Raw genomic sequence first — 20512 nt, 5'->3', positions numbered from 1 at the left:
GGCGGGGCCTGATGATTATATAGTATGCTATTTATCTTTGTGATTTTTGCATGTGTTTATATGTCTGTATGTATATCGGGAGGGGCCTGATGACTGACAGATGAGCGGGGCCCGATGACGGGCGGGGCCCATTATATGTTTAATATGTATGGTATGTGGTATTTTGGGGAACTCGCTAAACTTTGTGCTTACGGTTTTCAGTTTATGTTTCAGGTACTTCTGGTTCGAAGGGGAAGAGCTTGAGATGATTTCAGTGCGCACACCATATTGTTCTGTATTTTATATTACTCTGATGTATTGGGAATTTTATTGAACACTGATTTATTATGGTTTTCATGATGTTTTTTTGGATAATGGTTTTATCAATTTAAAAATCGAAACTCTTAGTCTTAATTTTTGGGACGTTACACAATTAATCTCTAAGAGTTAATTTATATTTAAGCACTTTTATTAATTAAAACTATTTAATTAATTCCAAAATAATTTCTAGTTAATTTATTAATTACTTAATAAAATGATAACTTATTTTTATATGTTTCCTTATAGCTAATTGTGTTATGAGGTCAACTCAAAAGGATCATGTTATTATTAAAAATATTATCAAAGTGTTAATGATTGTGGACACTATTTCTAATATAATCATGTATATAGTCATATTAAGCCTTTTAAGATGGTTCAGTTCTCAACAATCCTTCCTATTATTACAACCTACAAGATTCTTAGCCACTAAGGCTTACCGTAAATTTTCGACAAATAAAGGCTATGATTCTTAGCCACCAAGGTTTACCAAGTCCATCAAAGGATTTCAAGCATGGTTCTCAGCCATGGGACTTAGCGAGACCTAATTTTCGATCATGGTTCTCAGCCCCCAAGGCTTACTAAGACCCTAATAAGCATGGTTCTTAGTCACCGAGGCTTTCCATGACATTGATTCATACATGTCATGGTTCTTAGCCACTAAGGCTTACTACAACCCACCATTTATGTCCCATCAACGTGTTCCACCAAATTCCAGGAAAAAAAAACACATAAGCAACTATTAAATATAAAGGAAGGAACATAGTTACTCGCCTTCAGGAGTTACATGAAAATTATCTCCTAATTCTTGTACTTCTTCACCATTTTATTTCCCCAAATTTGTTAGAACAAAAAAGTATGTTTGAGCATTAAAATTTAACATTATAACTATCCTTCTAATACTTATTTAACTTCATAATTCTCCCTAGCCACCTTCATCAATAGTTCATCCTTACGAGGCTTGAGTTTGAAATTTAAGTTCATCTCATCCATTTTTATCCATCAGAACTTTTAATATACATTAATTTATGAAGATACATTTTTACTTTCAAGTATCTAGCAATTTAACAAATTTTAGTGTTTAAGCCACCACTTCTCAATCCATAATACCATGGATTTCATGCTTTAACTTTGGTGTTCTAATCTTGTAAACAAGTTGTTAACACTAATTATTCTTATCTGTCAAATATTCCAACATACAATAATATGAAGAAACTAGTGTTCTTGAGTTTCCTTATAATTCATCCACCAAAACATGGAATTAGCATGAGAGAGAGGAATCTTGCCTTTAATTCAAATAGGTAATAATCAAGTATTGTGTTTTGTCTTTGATTCTCCTTAGTTTTCTCTAATTTAAGCTCAAGACCCTTCAAAGGATCATTCTCCCCTAACTTCAAAACATTTTGAAAGTGGTTGAGATGTTTTTTGAGATAATAATTAGACGACTTAAACTTTTATTTGATTTATTGCACTTCGAAACATTTATATATTTTGTGTTTTCCACCTTAAATTGTCTGTGTTAAAAAACATGGTCCATGTTTTCCTCCCGATCTGCCCATTTGGACAGTGCACTTTCAACAGCTCAAGCATCATTTTTCCTAAACATCAAATGACCATAAGTTCTTCATACATACTCCATTTGGCCTGCTTTATCTTTCTTTATGTTCCTTATCAGCTTCACTACATTCTAGGTTCAAAATTAATTCATTTGATGCAGTTATGCCCGACTTACATAACCTCAAACATAGGTTGTCGGGTGATAAAACTTTCAAAACTAACATGTCCTTTTTCAAAATAGCATAACTTTCTCGTTACTCTACCATACTAGCATTTACATGAGTCATTATCATACAACCATTTCTTTTCAGAAGACAATAACACCCTTATATTACTATTACTAATTTATAAAATCAGATATTACATTTGTGGAAAGAATGAACAGGACATTAAACAAAAGGGCAAAGAGCATGAGACTACAAGCGAGATTACTAAAGATGTTATGGGAAGGTGTCGTCAATACCGTAACCCGCTTAATCAATAGAGGATCTTCAATCCCCGTATGGTTCGAGATCTCAAAAGAGGAATGACAAGGTCGAGAGATATCCCTTGCTCATCTAAAGATCTTCGGATGTGTCTCTTACATCAAGATAAGGGATGCAGACTAAGAATGAATAATACAGTCTAGCCTTCTTCCTATAACACATTCACGGCTTCAATTTAGAGTGAAGTTCAAAGTTGGTATTGGTAAATATTAGAGATGATAGGTAAAAGTGAAGTACAAGCAGAAGTGTAGTCTTAGTCACAAGTTCTAAAGCATAGTCCATGCACTACTAGAAAAAGGTTAATAGAGTACGGTTGAAATTGTAAATATAGTACGTACATAAAGGGCGTATTGGTAGAGGGATGTATTAGATTACATGCATAATAGAGTACGGCTATTTGACCGTATTATATTATCCTATCTACTTTTTACAACCATCGCATACAATCATCTAATACGCCATATATACACATCTAATACACCAATAAACACATTTAATACACCAATAAACAACCGTACTTGATGTCTCACATCCCCTTTGCATTCCAGAGCCTTATTAAACAGACAATTCCACTCCAATTGCATTCCAGAGCCTTATTAAACAAACAATTCCACTCCAGCCTTATTAAACAGCCAATTCCAGTCCATGGATGTTGTGGAACACATGGATCACCATTCCAACTGAAACAAACTTTTCAATTTCTGCAAAGCTACTATATGATTACCATGTGAATTGTAACCGAAGGATCAATCTCTACAAAATACAAACCTACTATATGATTCCATTCCAACCATAAGAAGTGGGACATCACTGATCATGTTTTCATTTTCAGAAATAGAAAAAAAAATTACAATGAACTTAGTTCATTAAACAGAAAAAAAAAAATTGTTATTGTCACATCTGTAACCTCTCTTTCCCCTTTGTCACCTCTAACCTCTCTTTCCCATTTGTGGTTGATTCATTGTATGCCTACAAAAATTAACAAGAAAACTTAGGATTCAAAATCTCAAATAACTTTTAACGAAGAAAACTCAAATTATAGGACCTTCCTGCCATTAACAACTTCATCTATAGCAATGCAAGGGTGAAAACTTCTCCAGAACATAAAAAATATGAGCAAATACAACATGAAATACAATTTGTGTACCTTACAAAAAGGCTTCACTTTATCACCAAAAGTTCTCATCCATGTTTTAACACGTTCCTCCAATTCCTCACTAGAAAATAGTTTTTTGTCCTTCCAAATGTTCTACAAACAAATTAAGATAAAAAATTTGTTATTTAACAAAGGTGAGCCTTTATTACAATAAACAAAAATGAAAAAAAAATATATCTAACATTAGAAATAGTAAAACATAATAATATTATAAATAAGAATAAACTCAAACATACCTCAAATTCTTCCGTGGATTTTAGAACAAGGAAATTTTTCCACATTGCTTTGTCAAGGTACGGGTATTTTTTTACTGGATTGACACCATTGTCCCACAACTTAAGAAGCTCCGACTTGTAGGCCTTCCAATGCGTGTTGCAATCTCTAAGTACTTGTGCTTTATGATCATCATCTCGTATATGCCAATAATTCTGCTTTTTTAAATTAAAAATGAAGATCACAACTTTTAGGTATATGATATGATACAACTTGTATGATAGAAGAGAATAACATGGCAGGAAATTGTGATTGCTAGTATTAAATGATATCAAAAGTGTGCTGAATTGAGTTTTACCTTTATGTTTAACCACAATTGATCTTTGTCACATTGATCCGCTAAATCCCAACTATCTATCAGGATAGAAATCATCTTCCTCGTAGTCACTCCACGATAACTGGTGAACTTAAAGCGGTTAGGTCCAATAGCTCTACCAAAGTGGTCGAACTCAACAGTTAAATTTGATAGATATTCTTTGGAGTGATCTCTGATCAATGTCACACTTCTCTTTTTCTTTTTTGGACGTTCCATTGTATTCCTACAAAAGCATAAACACTCGTATAATTAATTCTAAGAGTCTCGAACACCAAAAAAAACCAAAATTTTATATAAAATTGAAGATACCCAAGGTAAGTTTATACCTGGCTTCAAGGTGTTTTGTTTTGGGTTTACCAACACTTCTTTTTCTGGTTTTTCTTTCTACCATACGGATCCTCCTGCTCTTGGTTGTTTTCACTAGTACCTCATCCATATGTAATGGAAAATTTCCGATGTATAACCTCAGACCTGGTTATAAGAAAATGAGCATAAAAATGATGATAGAAAATGATGAGGATAAAGATATGTTAAAGATTATGACTTAATCCAACTAATGAGAAGATTATGACACGTTTTTTTATAGTAGATCAAAACATTAAAAAAAATCATACCAAAAAAATGTGATAGAGACCTTGATGGTTATATAACATAAAAATAAGGACCAAAACTGTAAGAGAAAGCTTTTAAGGACCAAGATAGCTACCATTGGCACTCTCAAAAGAAATATGATGCAATTTATAATCAAATACAGCAAAAAAGAATTACATTTGATGGAAAAAAACAAATATGATGCAATTATATTCAGCCCATATTGATGGGTACTGCAAGAATGGTCAAATAAAGGCAGTTGTCTGCATGGCAAATTTGTGTGAGGTTTTTGGGCATACAGTAAGATGTTTGAATGTTATAAATGTAGGAAAGACAACTAATTTTATATAATATTTGTGTGAGGTTTAGGCTCCCATCAATTCAACCCATTTGTTTTTATCTAATTTGACAGGTTAATGGTGTAGCACAATTGCACAGTGACGTCTTAAAGGTAGAGTAATTTGTAGATTATGTGTCAATATGACCAAACAAGAAATTTGGGCATTACTCCTAGACGTTGGCCCAGATTTTGTAGTCCTGAACTTAATCAGATCGTAACAAAATGGTTAAAAACAGACAAGTAAAACGCATTAATTCCATCTGCAGAAAATAGGTATCTAGTAACTACTTGTGGGTCTGCAGGAGGTACAAGTAACTAGTTTAAGTGCAGTTAGATTATCTCACAACCTGCTCTTCCCTAAGCTTAATCTTTAACCCTAACCAAAAAATTTCAAATAAGAAACTAAGGTTTTTGGAGGTGTGTTGATTTTCACCATGAATGGTGATTTCAAACCTTGTAGATTAAAGAGATAAAAGTATGGAAGCAAAACCACCTACCTTTTGGTCTTAATCTAGGAGAACTTGAAGAAGGTTTGAAGTTTTATGATGCTATGGATGGTTTTCCACCAAAGAGGTTAGACAGAATGAACAAAATAAGATGTTGCCAAACTTCTAATTTGATAAGCCCAACTAATCCTAGAGTGCTTTTAGTTGATTGGCTTTAGTAGAGTTATTTTTGTTATCTTTTTGGCTGTAGGGGTAGTTTGTTCCTTTTGGTATTATGGTTGTTATTGGTTGTTTTGTTAGTGGGAACAACACCTGATTGGGTTGGTTGTTATACCCTTTTGTCTTGTCTCTAGTGGTAGTATATATAGTCCTTTTGTTTTAGAGATTCGGTAGCTAAGAATTAATCTGTAAAGAACTTTGTTCTTCTTGGAGAGACCATTCCTCTCGAATGAATGGAAATCTATCTTTAATTTTCTGGTATTATTGAGTGGTTTTGTTCGTGTGAATCTGTTAGAATGCCTGGGGTATATGATAGATTCAACAAGGGTCTATCATAATTCCCTTTCATTTACTTTCATTCCTTGTAACGTGTTCATATGCGTTGACATTTGTTTGAGAGTGAATTAAAACTGTCATATCCTTTTACAAGTTTTCAAACACACCCTGGCTTGGACTAAATCAAATATTACACTCTTTTCATTGCATGCATAGTACACTCTTTTGAAAGGGTATCTAATATTCTAATGTGTTTATATTTACAATAATTATGTAGATTTATAAAGAAAATGTTGCAAGTATAATAATTTCAGCAATCAACTATATCCTTTGCAAAATGTAGCTTAAGTTCAACCTTGAACAATTTCAAATTTCCTTATTCAATTTCAAACCTTCATACAAAAAGCTAATTTCACAGCAAATAGTGATTCTGTGTCAATAAGTGGCAAAATTGTGGTAACCTTGAAATCAGTTAACAGCTTATCAACTAACTCGATTGGAACAGAATTAGAAAGTTTGGCAACCAAGAACTGAATCATTAATAATAGATGAAGTAGTTTTATATTTATATCCAACAACTTAGCATAATGGGATTTACAGAATAACTATAGCACTATTGGTGTATACAGTTCCTCTTATACCAGGAAGTGAGGTGTCACAGCATATAAGTACAGCTGGAATGGAAGCTAATGGGACAAGTAATATGAAATTTGCACTCAATGGATGCCTGATTATAGGAACATTAGATGGGGCTAATGTTGAAATCAGGAAGGAAGTTGGAGAGGACAAATTTTTTCTTTTTGGAGCAACAGCAGATGAAGTTCAAAACAGAGTCGATGATGCTTTCTAGGGTTATCAACCAGAAATATGAAGTAATATGTCGTACACAGAGAAGACATTGTCATAAACACAACATTAATCAACGAATAAATCAACTACACCCAAAGTCCGAGCGTACCTGTAAACAATGTGAAAGAAGGAGGCAGAAGCGGCTGTAGGCCGGAGTAGGAGACTTCGTCTGTCTCGTCGACCGGAGACCGGAGGCGGAGGCGTCGTTGGCCAGAGGCGGAGGCGTCGTCGGCCGAAGGCTAAGGTTTCGTATAAACAACTCTAAGTAATAGGGCTGGAGAATTTTATTCATCGTTGAAGAAAGTCAAAATCTCTATTTCTTACGTACCTGCGAACATCCGTCTAAGTTTTAAAATAAACGTAATGAACAACTTTGTTATTTAATTTTTTATTTCAAGTATTTTTACTCATAACAATCTCCTATTGAATTTAATTGCCTCATGGTATTTTCTTCCCTTGTACTCGACATGGAATATATCAAAGCATTAGTATAGTAACATGACTTGGATAAGATTAAATACGAAATTTTAGTGTTTTTTTTCTAACTGCTGTGATTTCTTTTCTTCATTCAACAAACTGCTTTTTTTTATCTGAAAACCGATAACAAACCTAAAATAATAAAAAATAAAAATAAAAATAAAAAAAAGTCACTTGTGTTACCCCACAATTCTTCTTACATGAAACAAATCATAAAAAATAAAAATTAGGATGAAAATACAAAAAAGGATAAAATACAGAAAATAGTCAAGTGACTGAACAAGAACTGCTACAATTATTATTATTAAAAATTGAGGGGTAATATTGACCTTTTGGCACAGTTAGTCTACAAAACTGCAGCTTTCTAAAGGATGAGGGTAAAATGGGAATTCGATTATTGCTTGAACTGGTTACCTAAACCTTGGGTAATTCCTAAGCTCTGTCCAAGATCGCCCATTCGTGCTTTCATGGCCTATAAAGGGGCAAAATGGTCAAATTAAAAATATATTACCCCAAGGGTAAAATTGTACTTTTATATCATCATACAAACCTGGACACTTTTTTGATGCACATCTCTATATGCTTCTGTTATGTACCTCTCTTTTGTTATGTACCTCTCTTTTCTTTTCTATGACAGGAATGGAATCAGTCATTCCATTCGCCTATCAATTCCATTCCTTTGTGAATAATGGTTTTGTGAATAATCAGTCATTTTGTGTTTCTGGACAATGCAAATGGATTCCACTCAGCAGTGTTAATTTTAATTTTCTAGTCATTTGATTTTCAAGTTTTTACATTTACAATATAAGCTTTTTATACTTTAGACATTCAATTGTTTAATTATTTAAGTCACCAATCATAAATAAAAAATAAATAAATAAATAAAATAAATAAAAAACATCCGACTTTCCATTTGTTGACTTTTTGACCGACTTTGACAGAGCCCAATATCAAAATGAAGACCGAAGAGGAATATGTTGAAATTTCTATAGCCCTTGCTTGTTGTTTCTTTATGTATAGATAACAACATCTAACAGAAACAAATAATACAACACATATAATAAGCAAAGCAATTAACACATCTATCTAACAACTACAAAGCCAATTACTGTTTGAGAAAAGAATTGTTATCCCAACAGTTTGTGATGCTTAACTACTCCATGACTCAAAATTCTATCAATAATTACTATAAGAATTTTTTGAGACTGCTGATCAGGAATCCTCAGAGGAAGATATGCCAAAATGACCATATTGTCCTTTTTAATTCTCTAATCCTTCTTTGATGTACCTGAAAGAAAGTGAGCAAACCAAACCATGAATGAAAGGGCATTTTGGTCATTTGATCAACACTCAACTCAAGACATTTTTAATGAATCCATTAGTGGCATCACACTAGGAAAACTTTGCATCTCCATCAAAGCCAAAACGCTTCCTTGTCCTTCGTGAACAGTTGTAGTTCCTTTGTATTTGTATTTCTGCTCTTGTTTTTCTGTTGCGAAAACAGAAATCAAATCTCTTACCTTTAAATTTGAACCGCTACCTGTGTTTGTCTATTGCAAAAACAGAAATCAAAGCTCTTACCCTTTAAATTTGAACCGCAGGTCCAGTGGTGGGATTTTCAGGTTGGTTGAATTATTGGAGGTGCCAGGCGAGGCGAGGTTGGCCGATGATGATGATGTTGCGACAGGGGAGATGGAGATGAAGGACCGATTAGTGTGGGAGGAGGAAGTTAAGTATGTGAGGAGGAGGAGGCGTATTCAATTTAGGTATTAGTCGTACTTAATCAAAATGGGGGCGTATTTTTAGTTATTTGATTTTGTTTCTAGTAAATCTCATTAACCATATTAAATGCTGCAGTTAACCGTATTAGATGCTGCAATTGTATGTATTATATTTATTTATCCCTTTATAATACAGGTTTTTTTTACAACCGTAGTAGATGGGGGTGTACTCTATAGCCAATTTTCGAGTAGTGATGTTTCGGTATTCCTAGAAGCTTTTGTCTGAAGCGTAAACGAAGCAACTCGAAGCTTCGGTACTATTTATACAATCTTGGATATCAAGTTTTGACTTTATGCCAGCCTATAGAAGGCCCATTGGCCCAACCCTGAAATCTAGGCTAACGCCTTTATAAACACATCTCATTTTGTTGTAAACCTGAGGTGTGATAAGAATGATACACAAGTGTATGTGAGTTGACATCATGAGTGTAGTAAATACATAGTTTTGTATAGCCTTTTGAAATAAACAAAAAGAATCTTTCCAACGTAGCTTGATCACATCGATCAAGTGAACCACATTAAATCTTCTTGTGTTCTTTGTTTAATCTTCAATAGCATAATCGTGAGTGCAGTAAATATATAGTATTTGGCTATCCTTTTGAAATCAGTAAAAGAATCTTTCTAACATAGCTTGATCACATCGATCAAATGAACCAAGTTAAATGTTTTTGTATTCTTTGTTTAATCTTCAATAGCATGTTGGGTAATCTTGATTAAATTGGGTTGTCACGTTTTTAGTTTTTTGAATAGTATAAAACTAGTTGGGTAGAAGGGGTCAGCCATTCACCTAGTTTTTAGGAAGAATTAGTAATTTATTAATTTCTCATATGTTGGCTATAAATAGCCACCTACGCATGAATGCTTGAGGAATAACAAGAGTAACTTTTACAGATACATTTTTCCTTCCTATATTTCTTTGTTTGGTTTGTGTGCAGACTTATAGCAGTAGAGAGGGCTTGATCCAACATAGCATAATCGTGTATACCATGGTTCTTAATTTTATCGAGATTGAATATTAATACCCAACAATTCCAACACTTTTTTAATTATATTTTTATGAATTTTATAAATAAATAAATAAAACATTAAATATGATGAGCCCAAAATATATGATTAAACTTTCGTCAAAATATTTTATTAAACTTTTGTCAAAATAAAGTTCTAACAATCATCGTCACTCATTCTATTAATTTTCGTAGGTTGCTGCTGGAACAAAAAAATAAAATAAAGGGACGTGTGGATGCAAATCTAGAACAAATCTGCTTAAACGAAGATTAAAAAATGATGTTTTAAGGAAATCTAAAATGGAGTATATTTTAGTTATTCTTACTTTTTCTGGATCATTGTGATAGCAGTAATAGGGCTATTGAGTTCTTCCATTCCACTATATTTACATACATGTAAAGAAATTTCATTTGCTTTGATATGCACATTTTACATAAAATATTGCCCACTTATTAGTTTTATGTTTTAAATTGAAACAATTTGTGTACTTTTTAAATGTTGCAATAAATTTGTGTAATTTTTAAATTAAAATCATTGTGGCAGCAGTAATAGGGCTACTATATTTACATATATGCAATGAAATTTCGTTTGCTTTGATACGGACATTTTACATGAAATATTACCCACTTATTAGTTTTATGTTTAAAATTTAAACAATTTGTGTAATTTTTAAATGTTGCACAACCAACATAATTATTTCTCATCTCCCTTTAATATATTAATTGTAAGACTCATGTATTATATGGGTTTATCTAAAAGAAGTTAGATATAAAAGTCTAAATATTTGAGAACTTTAAATTTATAAAAAAAAATAAGAAAAATAATAAATTATTAAAATTGAAATTTTTTTATATTTTAAATTTAAACAAATAAATTAAATAAATAAACAAAAGAAATTAATAAGCTTTAATTTAGAAAGTTTGAAATTAGAAGATAATTCCATAATGAAATTGATATTTATTGATTACTACATTTATTGTAATTACTACATTAAAATATTATGTGGAATTTAATAAAATAAAATAAACCCATAAAATAACATGTGGAAAAAAAATTAATTCAAAATAACAAAAAAAATAACATTTGGCAAATTGAATGAGAATATGCATGTGGCAACAAAAACATTCATTTATTATAGTAGATGTTTCATTTTTACTTACCATATTCTCACCGACTAAAATTAAATTAAATGCATATACGGCTTTTTCATTTTGAAAGATTGATGTAAATATGCAATAGCATCAAATTTTTATTTCAGTATATTTAGGCTATGTTTGGCGTACTAGCTAAAAAGATAGTTGTTAAATAAAAAGCTAGCTGATAGCTGAAAAGCTAACTGATAAAAAATAACGTTTGACAAAACTAGCTGAAATATATAAAATTACATAAAAGGACATATAAGAGAATGTGTTTCTATAATTAATTAAGGGGTGTAGTTGGAAAATTTTAAAAAAGCTCCTAAAAAGCTAGTCTAAGTAGTTTTTTAAAAAGCTAGCTTATAAACCACATTTTAGCTTATCAAACACGACAACATAAAAAACTCGAAAAATAAGCTAGCTTATCAGCTAGCTGTGGCGCGCCAGACACAGCCTTAATATTTTTTTTCTAATATAAGTATTTATGCTATATAGCCTTAACATGTCATCCTCATGTACATTAAAACTTAGTGATGCATGCACATTTTCTAAATATACTTTAGACAACTTACAGCCTTATAGCATGTATACCATTACATATAGAAAAATAAAATAAAAATAAAAAATAAAACCTTTTTTGCACCGGATACAAAATAATAGAAAAAGGAATGTACGTTGCAATTTCGCACGAAAAAAAAGGATTTGGCTTTTTTTGTAGTCACAAAAATAGACATAGTAAAGTACGTTGCTATGTAACACAAGAAAAAACAAACTTGTCATTTTTTGAATCAGATCACAAAAAAAAAAAAAAAAAAAAAAAAAAAACAAAGTACATTGCTATTTAGCTAGAAAAAATAAAGAAACTTGCCTGTTTTTACGTACAAAGAGAAATACATTACTTTGACATGTCAATACACTAAAATACCAGACACTAAAGGCATGTCGCTAGTTTAAATATAGTTAGAAATAGTTTAAATACACTACTAACATTGGCTGAACATTTATGTTCGATTATTAAACTAATACAAAGAAACAAAATACACCAAACCATCAAAATTATACAACGAATCAACCAAAATCATTTAAATTGTAAAACATATCAAAGAATTGGCCCATGCTATTGTTGGTCAATTTGGCCAACAAGGTTTTGTTTGCTAAAAAATAGGGCATTTATGTCTTTTCAACAAGCATTTACAACAAATGCATTTTTTTACATCAATCTGTGTTCTATTTCTATACATGTCAAACAAGGCCTAAGGATGTAAAACTTAATTGATGTCATAAAGTCAAAAAGCCATTTGGTCAATATTTTAAAGGTATTAAGGCTCCATTCAAACTACCTCTTTGATTCTTCCAAATAACATGGCATCATGAAGTCCAAAACAATAAACAAACTCACATTTCTATAAACAAAAACTACTCTTTTCACACATTTACATGCTAAAACTACATACAAAAAAAAAAGGTCAAAAAGCCAAGTGACAAGTGTTATTCAGACTAACATCTATTTCACTTCACTAACGGGCTTATTCAGCCAATTTTTTGAACGGGTTCTCTTCATGTTATCCAAAAAGAGGCGATGTCTGCAAGAAATAGAGAAATGGTTAAATGCAAGAAATAGCAATGCACTTTCAATTATTAGTTTGTTAAAGCATCTCACTTCCATCATACCAAATCCAGAAATAACATTCTACTTTGACAAATCTAACAAATTACAGAAATGCCATCCAAATATATAAAGCACGTTTCACTGCTATAATTGGATATACTTTTCAATGGAACGAGCAATTCCATTCCTTCTCTACTTTCATCATACAAAATCAAGAACGGTTCATTCCATCCCATGAGGTCCAAAACAAACAGTTTTTTTATTTTTTTTAAATTCCAACGGAATGAACCATTCCATTCCTTTCTAAATCCACATACCAAACCAATCAAGACTCGAGAGCTAACCTTTCGTATTCCAATCTTTGGGTAACAATTCCATTGAGTAGAAGCTCTGAGCTATAAACTGCTGCTCCTGCATAAATGTAGGACATAGGAAGAAGGTTCAACATAACTTTATATTTTTTTTTTTTGATGAAGAAAACAATTTGATATAACTAATAAAGATTAAATTACCTTTTTCTAAGAAAGGCAAACAGAGTGCATAATCTTCTTCACATGATAGAATCAATCCTTCAGGAACTTTATCATCCTTCACTGCAGTTCTACCCAACCGTTCAACCACCTGAAAAGAAACCAGTCAACATGGATATACTTGACTTTCAAAGTCGGTGTTTGAAGATATTATTAATTTTTTTAATATTTCTTTTAAGATATTCTAAAACCATGTGATAAAAAAATTACACACCACACCACCAACTGCTTTGACCAAGCTTGCTAATATCTCTTTCCCAGGCTTTGTATTTGGGGTAATCAAGACTCTATGACCCTGCATAAAAAATAAAAAATTGAATAATTTTGTAAAAGTATAATGTCCTAATAACAGAAAGTTAAATAGATTAATTTAATAAGAAAAAGAATGAAAGTATAATAATATGTTGTTATGACCTTGAAAAGAGGATGTTTACGTGCACGTGTTAATGAAGATGGGAGATTAAACCCTAATTCTGTCTCCTTTTTAAAATCTCTCAAAATGAAATTTTTCTCATGAATATGAGAATGAGATTGTCTGCAACTCTCAAGCCATAAATGTGTAACAACTGGTTTCCCAAGGGCAATTGCTTCCAACATATTTCTTGTACGTGTAAATTCATCTGCTATAAAATGTGTTGCTTCTGACATTGAAGATGCTTCTGAAGCATGAATACGTGATAAAATCTGTATAAAAAAAATCATGATTGTTTAGAAAGATAAATCAAGGACTCCATCTACATGTATGTAAAAGATTATGAGCATTTTATAATAGGAGCTTTGTGGATACTCTAAGTAAAGAAGAGACAAAAAAGATATGTAACCTTCTTTTGCTGCTTGACTATGTCTGCATCTAAGTGGCGACTAAAAAGAACATGAATCATAGACAAATCTCTCCTCTTTCTCAAATCTTTCATTGGAGATGAAAATTCCACTCTTGTAGGTGTTAAGCTATCAGGTTCTTGGATAATTGAAGATCTTAAACTGCTCTTCTTCCATGATTGTTTAAGATATTCATCTCCCATGCAGATTGGAGATGATTCCTTTAAAGGTGTTGCATGATTTAGAGGAGTAGTACATGTTGTAGCAATTGGTTCAATTGTTTCTCTTTCTGACCCTTCTACCCCTGGACTTTCTTTTCCTCCTTCAGCAGCTGTTGACCTTGTTAATCTAGAAACAGATGACAAGTTTCGGGAAGTCCGTTTGCCTTTCGGATGGAATATATTTATCTCCTCTGTGAGATTATTTGAAGCATCTTTGACTTTTTCTGACTTGTTATCACTCATTGACTGCCTAGTCCTACGAGCTACAGGTATAACACTTTGAATGCATTGTTTCTTGACTGGGATTTGGTCAACAGATGTAAGTTGACCTTCTTCTGTATCAACTTCTTTTCTTTTTAAAGTCAACTTTCCTCTTTTCCCAACATCAGATGAAACATTCTTTTTAGCAGCTGATTTAGCCCTCTTCGGTTCTTTAAGTGGCACTGTGCCATGTGTTTCTCTTTCATTTTCATCACTCCTCTTTAACTTAGACTGTCTTGTTCTAACTCCATTAGTCAAAGGTGGAGCTTTATGACTTTTATGAGAACCCTTTTGCTTATTGGTTCCATTTTCACCCTCTTTAGTGGAATCATCACTGTTTGTATGCAATCCAAAGCATAGATCTTCCATGGCTTCAGCAGCCATTTGAGTGTCAAATCTTACATCAGTTGTTTCTTGAACATCAGTTAGTTTACGATTAGTCAAAACCAATTTTGAGTCAGAGGAAGCTAACCCTGATACTATCACATGGCTATGCATTTGCTTTTTGCCTTTTGACTCTTCCAATTTCCTTCCACCTTTGGAAAAAGAGGAAGATTTCAGCTTTCGACCTCCATAAGCAAACAATGATTCCCTTTTTCTTCTGATAAATTCTCCTCCTGCTTCATCTTCACGAGTGTTATCCCATTCAAAAATCTCTATTTCACCAACTGCATTGATAAGATTAGAACTTTTGGCCAAAGTCTGAATCCCTTTAGCACTTAAAACAGGTTTTGATTTGCGTTCACTGGACTTGTTAGTTTCACATTTATCACTACACTCAATATTAACTTTGAGAAAGTTGTCAACAAAGTCAAGTGCGTTTTGTTGTGATGCCTCTCCAGGTTCTTGAGAATCAAGATAGTTTAACCCTGCCAAATCAGTCTCCAAAGGCAAGTTAGCTTTCCCACAAAGGTCATTATTGTCATTTCCCTCTTTAGTTTCAGGAAGTGTCTCCTCAGCAAAAAGTTTCCTTGCAGTTGACCTACCAAATCCACACCTACTCCCAGTTTCTGGTTGATCATTCAACTTCTTTCTTTGAGAAGCCTTGTTGCGGGCTGCAAGGCCAGAGGCCCTAATAGATGCTGCACGAATTGAGGTAAAATTCCTGAAATTACCTCCTGTCATGTTAAATTACAGTAAACTATGTGAGAAAAACATCAATAACCTTTGATTCAACTTAAAAGCCAAAGTAGAAGTTATTGGTAGCTCACAACTTAAGGCTTATAAGGAGCTCACAATTCTCACCTTTTATCCTTGTGGGACAAAATGTAGAAAAGATATCCAGTATTTGCACCAAGTACCTGAAGTATGTTGAGTATGTTTGCAGTCTCTCCTACTTGAATCTTCATCAGAGTCATCCACTACTTCAATCTTTTCAGTATCTTCAAGATCAGTATCTACAAGTTCTTCTGTATCAGAATCATTGAATAACTGAGTTGCATTCCTTTCAAGAGAATCAAGAATATCCATCTCTTCAATTTCAGTCTCTAAGTTCACCACTTGGGTATCATCATAGAAGTTGACCACTTGGGTTTCATCATCAGGGTCCATCAACTGGGTTGCTAAATCATCTTCCAAAACCGCGGTGTCATCAAAGGGAATAGTACTTTGTAGAATGTGCATCTGCTCAGTATCATCACCATTACACTTATTACCTAGTTCAAGAAAAAGAAAGCAGTCATGAAAATATTTCGACTAAAAACTAGAAAATATCATTACACACCGTAGATTTGATAACTAACGACATTTCATAATCGCCAAATACTATATAGCAAAATGCACAAAGAAATGGATGTTACAAGATTGAATGAACAGACTAGCCAATTAAATGTTTTTTACAATACAATAGCACTTGAACATTAATCAAATATCTGCACTCTAAGAAACCCTTACTTTTAATTCAATAGAGGATGATGATCTACACATCCAAAAAGAATCGAAAAATATGCATTAAGGGTTCAATTTAACTTAAATACATTCCGTACCAGGCGATGAAGTTGGAGAATCAAAACACTGAGTATCAACGATCTGAGTCTCCTCTCCGCCGAAATCCCAAGTACTACTATCCGATTCAGATGATTTACTGTCGCCCTTAGCATCATCACCCATATTATCTTACCTGGACTCAGAAAAGTTGTTCAGTCGTGTCTAGCGAAAGAGATGGGATGAGGGAGCGGTATCAGCGTTCTTTGGAGGGAAATTTGGGGAAAGTAGTGAATTTTGGGATAATCGAATGTGTGTTTTAGGGGGGAAACTGAGCCCTAAAATTTCAACCCATTCGTTTTCACGTGAATAGGGTTTTCACTGTCTGAAATCTTTGCTCCGGAGGTTGTTCTTAGACCGTTACAAATTATCAGTTACAGTAAATAAAATTGATATTTTTTCAAGTAATTACGTTATAAGTCGTGGGAACCATAGTTACAAAATTAATTAAGTTTTTTTTTAGTGAAAATTCAAAGTTATTAATCAATTATTTTAAATAAATTATTAATTAGGAGATGTTTTAGTTATATAAAACTATAATTATTGATTTTAAATAAATATGTGAAATTATATAACTTTATAATTTGTATTAATTTTATTTTAATGCTACTAATTTAATATAGATAGAGTGAAAAATTTTAAATTTAAAATAATAATCAATAGGTTGACATGTGGCAAGTATTAATTAGTAGACATAATATGGTGACACATGACAAAAGAAGATTAAAACATACATTAATTAAAAAGTTTAATAAGATGACACATGTCAAAAGGAGAATAAAACTATTTTTTTATTAGAATAGGAAGATTTATATAATCCAATTCTACTTTAATAAATTTTATGGTTATTTTGATTTAATATTTTTTCTACATGTTATTTTATAAGTTTTTTTTTTTTTTAATTTTACATAATACTTTAATGTAATAATTGCAATAAATATAATAATAAATGAATATCAATTTCATTAATAAACTTACATTTTAATTTTAAAATTCTCAAAATTAAAGTTTATTAGTTTTTTTTGTTTATTTATTTAAATTATTTGTTTAAATTTAAAAGATAAGAAATATTTCTATTATAATAATTTATTGTTTTTCTTATTTTCATATAAATTCAAAGTTCTTAAATATTTAAACATTTATATTTAAATTTTTCTTAAATTAACTCATGTAATGCATGAGTCTCACAACTAGTTTTAATATATATCGTTGTTAAGCTCAGACCTTAATCTTAGTCGGATCTTAAGATCCAACGATTGTTGGAAAAATTCTTAGGTGGTGTTTGTTTTGAAAGTGGTTAAATGTCTTTTGTTTTTTTTCATGTTTGCGGAAGAAGACGTGCACTTGAAAAACGTTTATCTACCAGAAGGAAAAAGTGCTCAAAAAGTATTTTTGTAGAAAAGCAAATGAGGCCTTAGACTTCTTCTTTTTATATGAACTACTTTCAAGGAAACTAGAAAGGGGGGGAGAGAGAGAGAGAGAGAGAGAGAGAGAGAGAGAAAGAAAAAGAGAGAGAGAGAGAGGAAAAAAAAAGAGAGACTTGTCATCATCTAATTTTGCCATCCATATTTTCTTTGATCGGATTGCTATTGTTTTGAAATTGTAACGGGGTCATATTCTGATCTCCAATAACAACGAAACCCCAAAACAAAAGATCATATTGAGCGTCTAATATGTTGGTGAATTGTTTTAGTAATTGTATTTAATTGTAATGGATTTACTAGTTGACCAACATATATATTGATGAATATTAAACAAGTAAGGAAGGTGTGGACTACACACTTGTTTTAGTTTATTCAATATTTAAAGTAAGGGCAAATGATATCGGATCAAAAATTATTTCAAAATGAAGTCGGTATCGGGTCGAAACTGATTTTGGAATGGAATTGGTATTTGACCAGAAATGATTTCGCAATGAAGTTGGTATCGGACTGAAACTGATTTTGTAACGTCCCAAAATCAAAGCAAAAAATTTTCATTTTTAAACCAATCCACAAATATCAAAAATCATACGACAAGAATTAGAGTATTCCCAAAATCATAATCTCATAAAATCCTAGATTATGTGAACGATCAAGCTTTCGTATTCCCCCTATCCTTTGAGGTACTTGAAACCATCACAATCAAATTGTAAGCCAAAGCTTAGTGAGTTTCCCCAAAGTACCACACACAACTAAATAGATAACAACATGCATATATAAGCCTTTATCCTAACTAGACCGTCTCGCAAGCCTACGACTTATCTGGACCGCTCCCTGGGCCTTTGGCCTGACTGGACCGCCTCGCATACCTACAATCTATTCGGACTACCCAGGGTATCTTGGCCTTCAGCACAAATCAGGACCGCCTCAACCCAGAAAACAATAACATGTCGACATATATGATAGCAATCAATAACAAGCAAGTATAGGTAATCATAAAAATCTACCACCCTAACACATAACAAGCATAACATTATCCAATATACCAAGATACATAATCCGGTAGACCGACATTAGTACCTCCAACCCACGAGTAAACTCACAGTCTGAAAGATAGCTGAATAGATCACTGCTCCAAATGTTGTCTCTACCGGTCACATATACAATAAACACGGACCTAATCTCAAACTACTATTCAAATTACCCAAAATGCCCCTAAGTCAAACCTGGTAAACGTCAAAGGTCAACACATATTGAGTACCTCTTGCATACTCAATCAGTACATGTGGCATTGATATGCCTTCCCAAAAAACGAGACTCTCCACCAGTACACGTTACGTACCCTAAGGTACGCCCAACGTACTTGCGTCCATAGCACATTCTTCTTTAAGTGCTTAATCCATTAAGACCTTACATTCAAAACTCAGATCTAGTCCTAAATATCATTCTAAGGCATAAAAGTTTCCAACTTTATGACTTTTCATGGCTAGAAGGAGTCCAAACACCAAAACCCTAACTTATTACACAAACCCAAAATTCATAACTCTTGTATGGAGGGAAGAAAGGGACCAAGATCATGTTTTTATGGCTAGAGCTTGTGGATCGAGAATCATCATCAACCTGGAAAGTTTTTTAAGGTATAAAGCTCTAAACTTGATGGTTCATTTTGTTAGATCTAGTTAGGGCTTGTTTTTGTGCTTTTTATGGTCCTTTAAGTTATGCATGAGAGTATGAGCTACTCCAGAAGATAAGGATGATAGATCTTAGCATTTTTGAGGTCCTTTGTTCATAAAAACGCAATCTTAATGAGTTATATTGGACCATGCATGAGTTAAGGTTCTTATTATGGATTTTATTGAGTATTAGGCCCCATTAAGACATGCAAAGGAGTAAAGTTTCCAACTTTATGTGTTAATACATTATTTAGGATCAGATCTGGTAATTAACCATAGTGACTTAACTTATTAAGCACTTAATTGTGGTACGAGTTGGCTGTGGAGTACGTTCAGCGTACCCAGCTTGTACACCGTGTGTACTGGCCAAAGATGGCATACACTGGGGGTAAGTCTGAGTACGTCGGGCGTACTCATCGATCGTTGACTTTTGTTGACTTTTGAGTTTTGGACCATTTTTGGACAATTAGGGTTTTAGGCCTTGTTGGGCCACTAGTCTTTCTTACTTTGGGCCATTGTTAGGCTTTAAGCCTTCCTGGATTTGGGCCTACCATGGGATTTTGTCATCATTTATGATTTTGGGCCATATTGGGTTTTTGGAGCCATTGGATTGGGCCTCGGTTATTAGGCCAAGTAAGGAAGGGGTAAAATGATCTTTTACTATAACACCTCAAATTTTAAACCACAATTTCATTTTTAAATTAAAATATTTTTTATGAACCAAGTCACCCGAAAACATAGGTGTCAAATACAAATTATCATCATAAAATATTAGATTGTCACAGACTGCC

The 20512-nt window shown here is 32.7% G+C and overlaps 2 protein-coding genes and 1 long non-coding RNA gene across 3 annotated transcripts; all 3 read right to left on the bottom strand.

Moving 5' to 3' along the window:
• Positions 1–2558: 2558 nt before the first annotated feature.
• LOC111897555 (uncharacterized) lies at positions 2559–7041 on the bottom strand. The gene is made up of 6 exons (XM_023893511.3): positions 6915–7041; positions 4411–4555; positions 4067–4307; positions 3732–3923; positions 3487–3588; positions 2559–3308 (listed from the first exon to the last, which is right to left on the bottom strand). Exons 2-6 carry the CDS (start codon positions 4518–4520, stop codon positions 3234–3236), a joined length of 720 nt encoding a protein of 239 aa, XP_023749279.2. The 5' UTR covers positions 4521–4555; positions 6915–7041; the 3' UTR covers positions 2559–3233.
• Positions 7042–8238: 1197 nt separating this feature from the next.
• LOC128126430 (uncharacterized) lies at positions 8239–9244 on the bottom strand. Its single transcript, XR_008224352.1, has 2 exons — positions 8864–9244; positions 8239–8771 (listed from the first exon to the last, which is right to left on the bottom strand). It is a non-coding gene; the product is annotated as an uncharacterized LOC128126430 (long non-coding RNA).
• A 3266-nt stretch (positions 9245–12510) lies between these two features.
• Positions 12511–16949, bottom strand: LOC111897552 (uncharacterized). The gene is made up of 8 exons (XM_023893507.3): positions 16630–16949; positions 15946–16299; positions 14165–15762; positions 13758–14027; positions 13558–13638; positions 13326–13434; positions 13158–13224; positions 12511–12787 (listed from the first exon to the last, which is right to left on the bottom strand). Exons 1-8 carry the CDS (start codon positions 16751–16753, stop codon positions 12709–12711), a joined length of 2682 nt encoding a protein of 893 aa, XP_023749275.1. The 5' UTR covers positions 16754–16949; the 3' UTR covers positions 12511–12708.
• Between the last annotated feature and the right edge of the window lie 3563 nt (positions 16950–20512).

This window comes from Lactuca sativa, chromosome 5, assembly GCF_002870075.4.
Source record: "Lactuca sativa cultivar Salinas chromosome 5, Lsat_Salinas_v11, whole genome shotgun sequence".
NCBI lineage: Eukaryota > Viridiplantae > Streptophyta > Magnoliopsida > Asterales > Asteraceae > Lactuca > Lactuca sativa.
The sequence above is the reverse complement of the archived record's forward strand: the minus strand, read 5'-3'. Positions and strand labels throughout refer to the sequence as shown.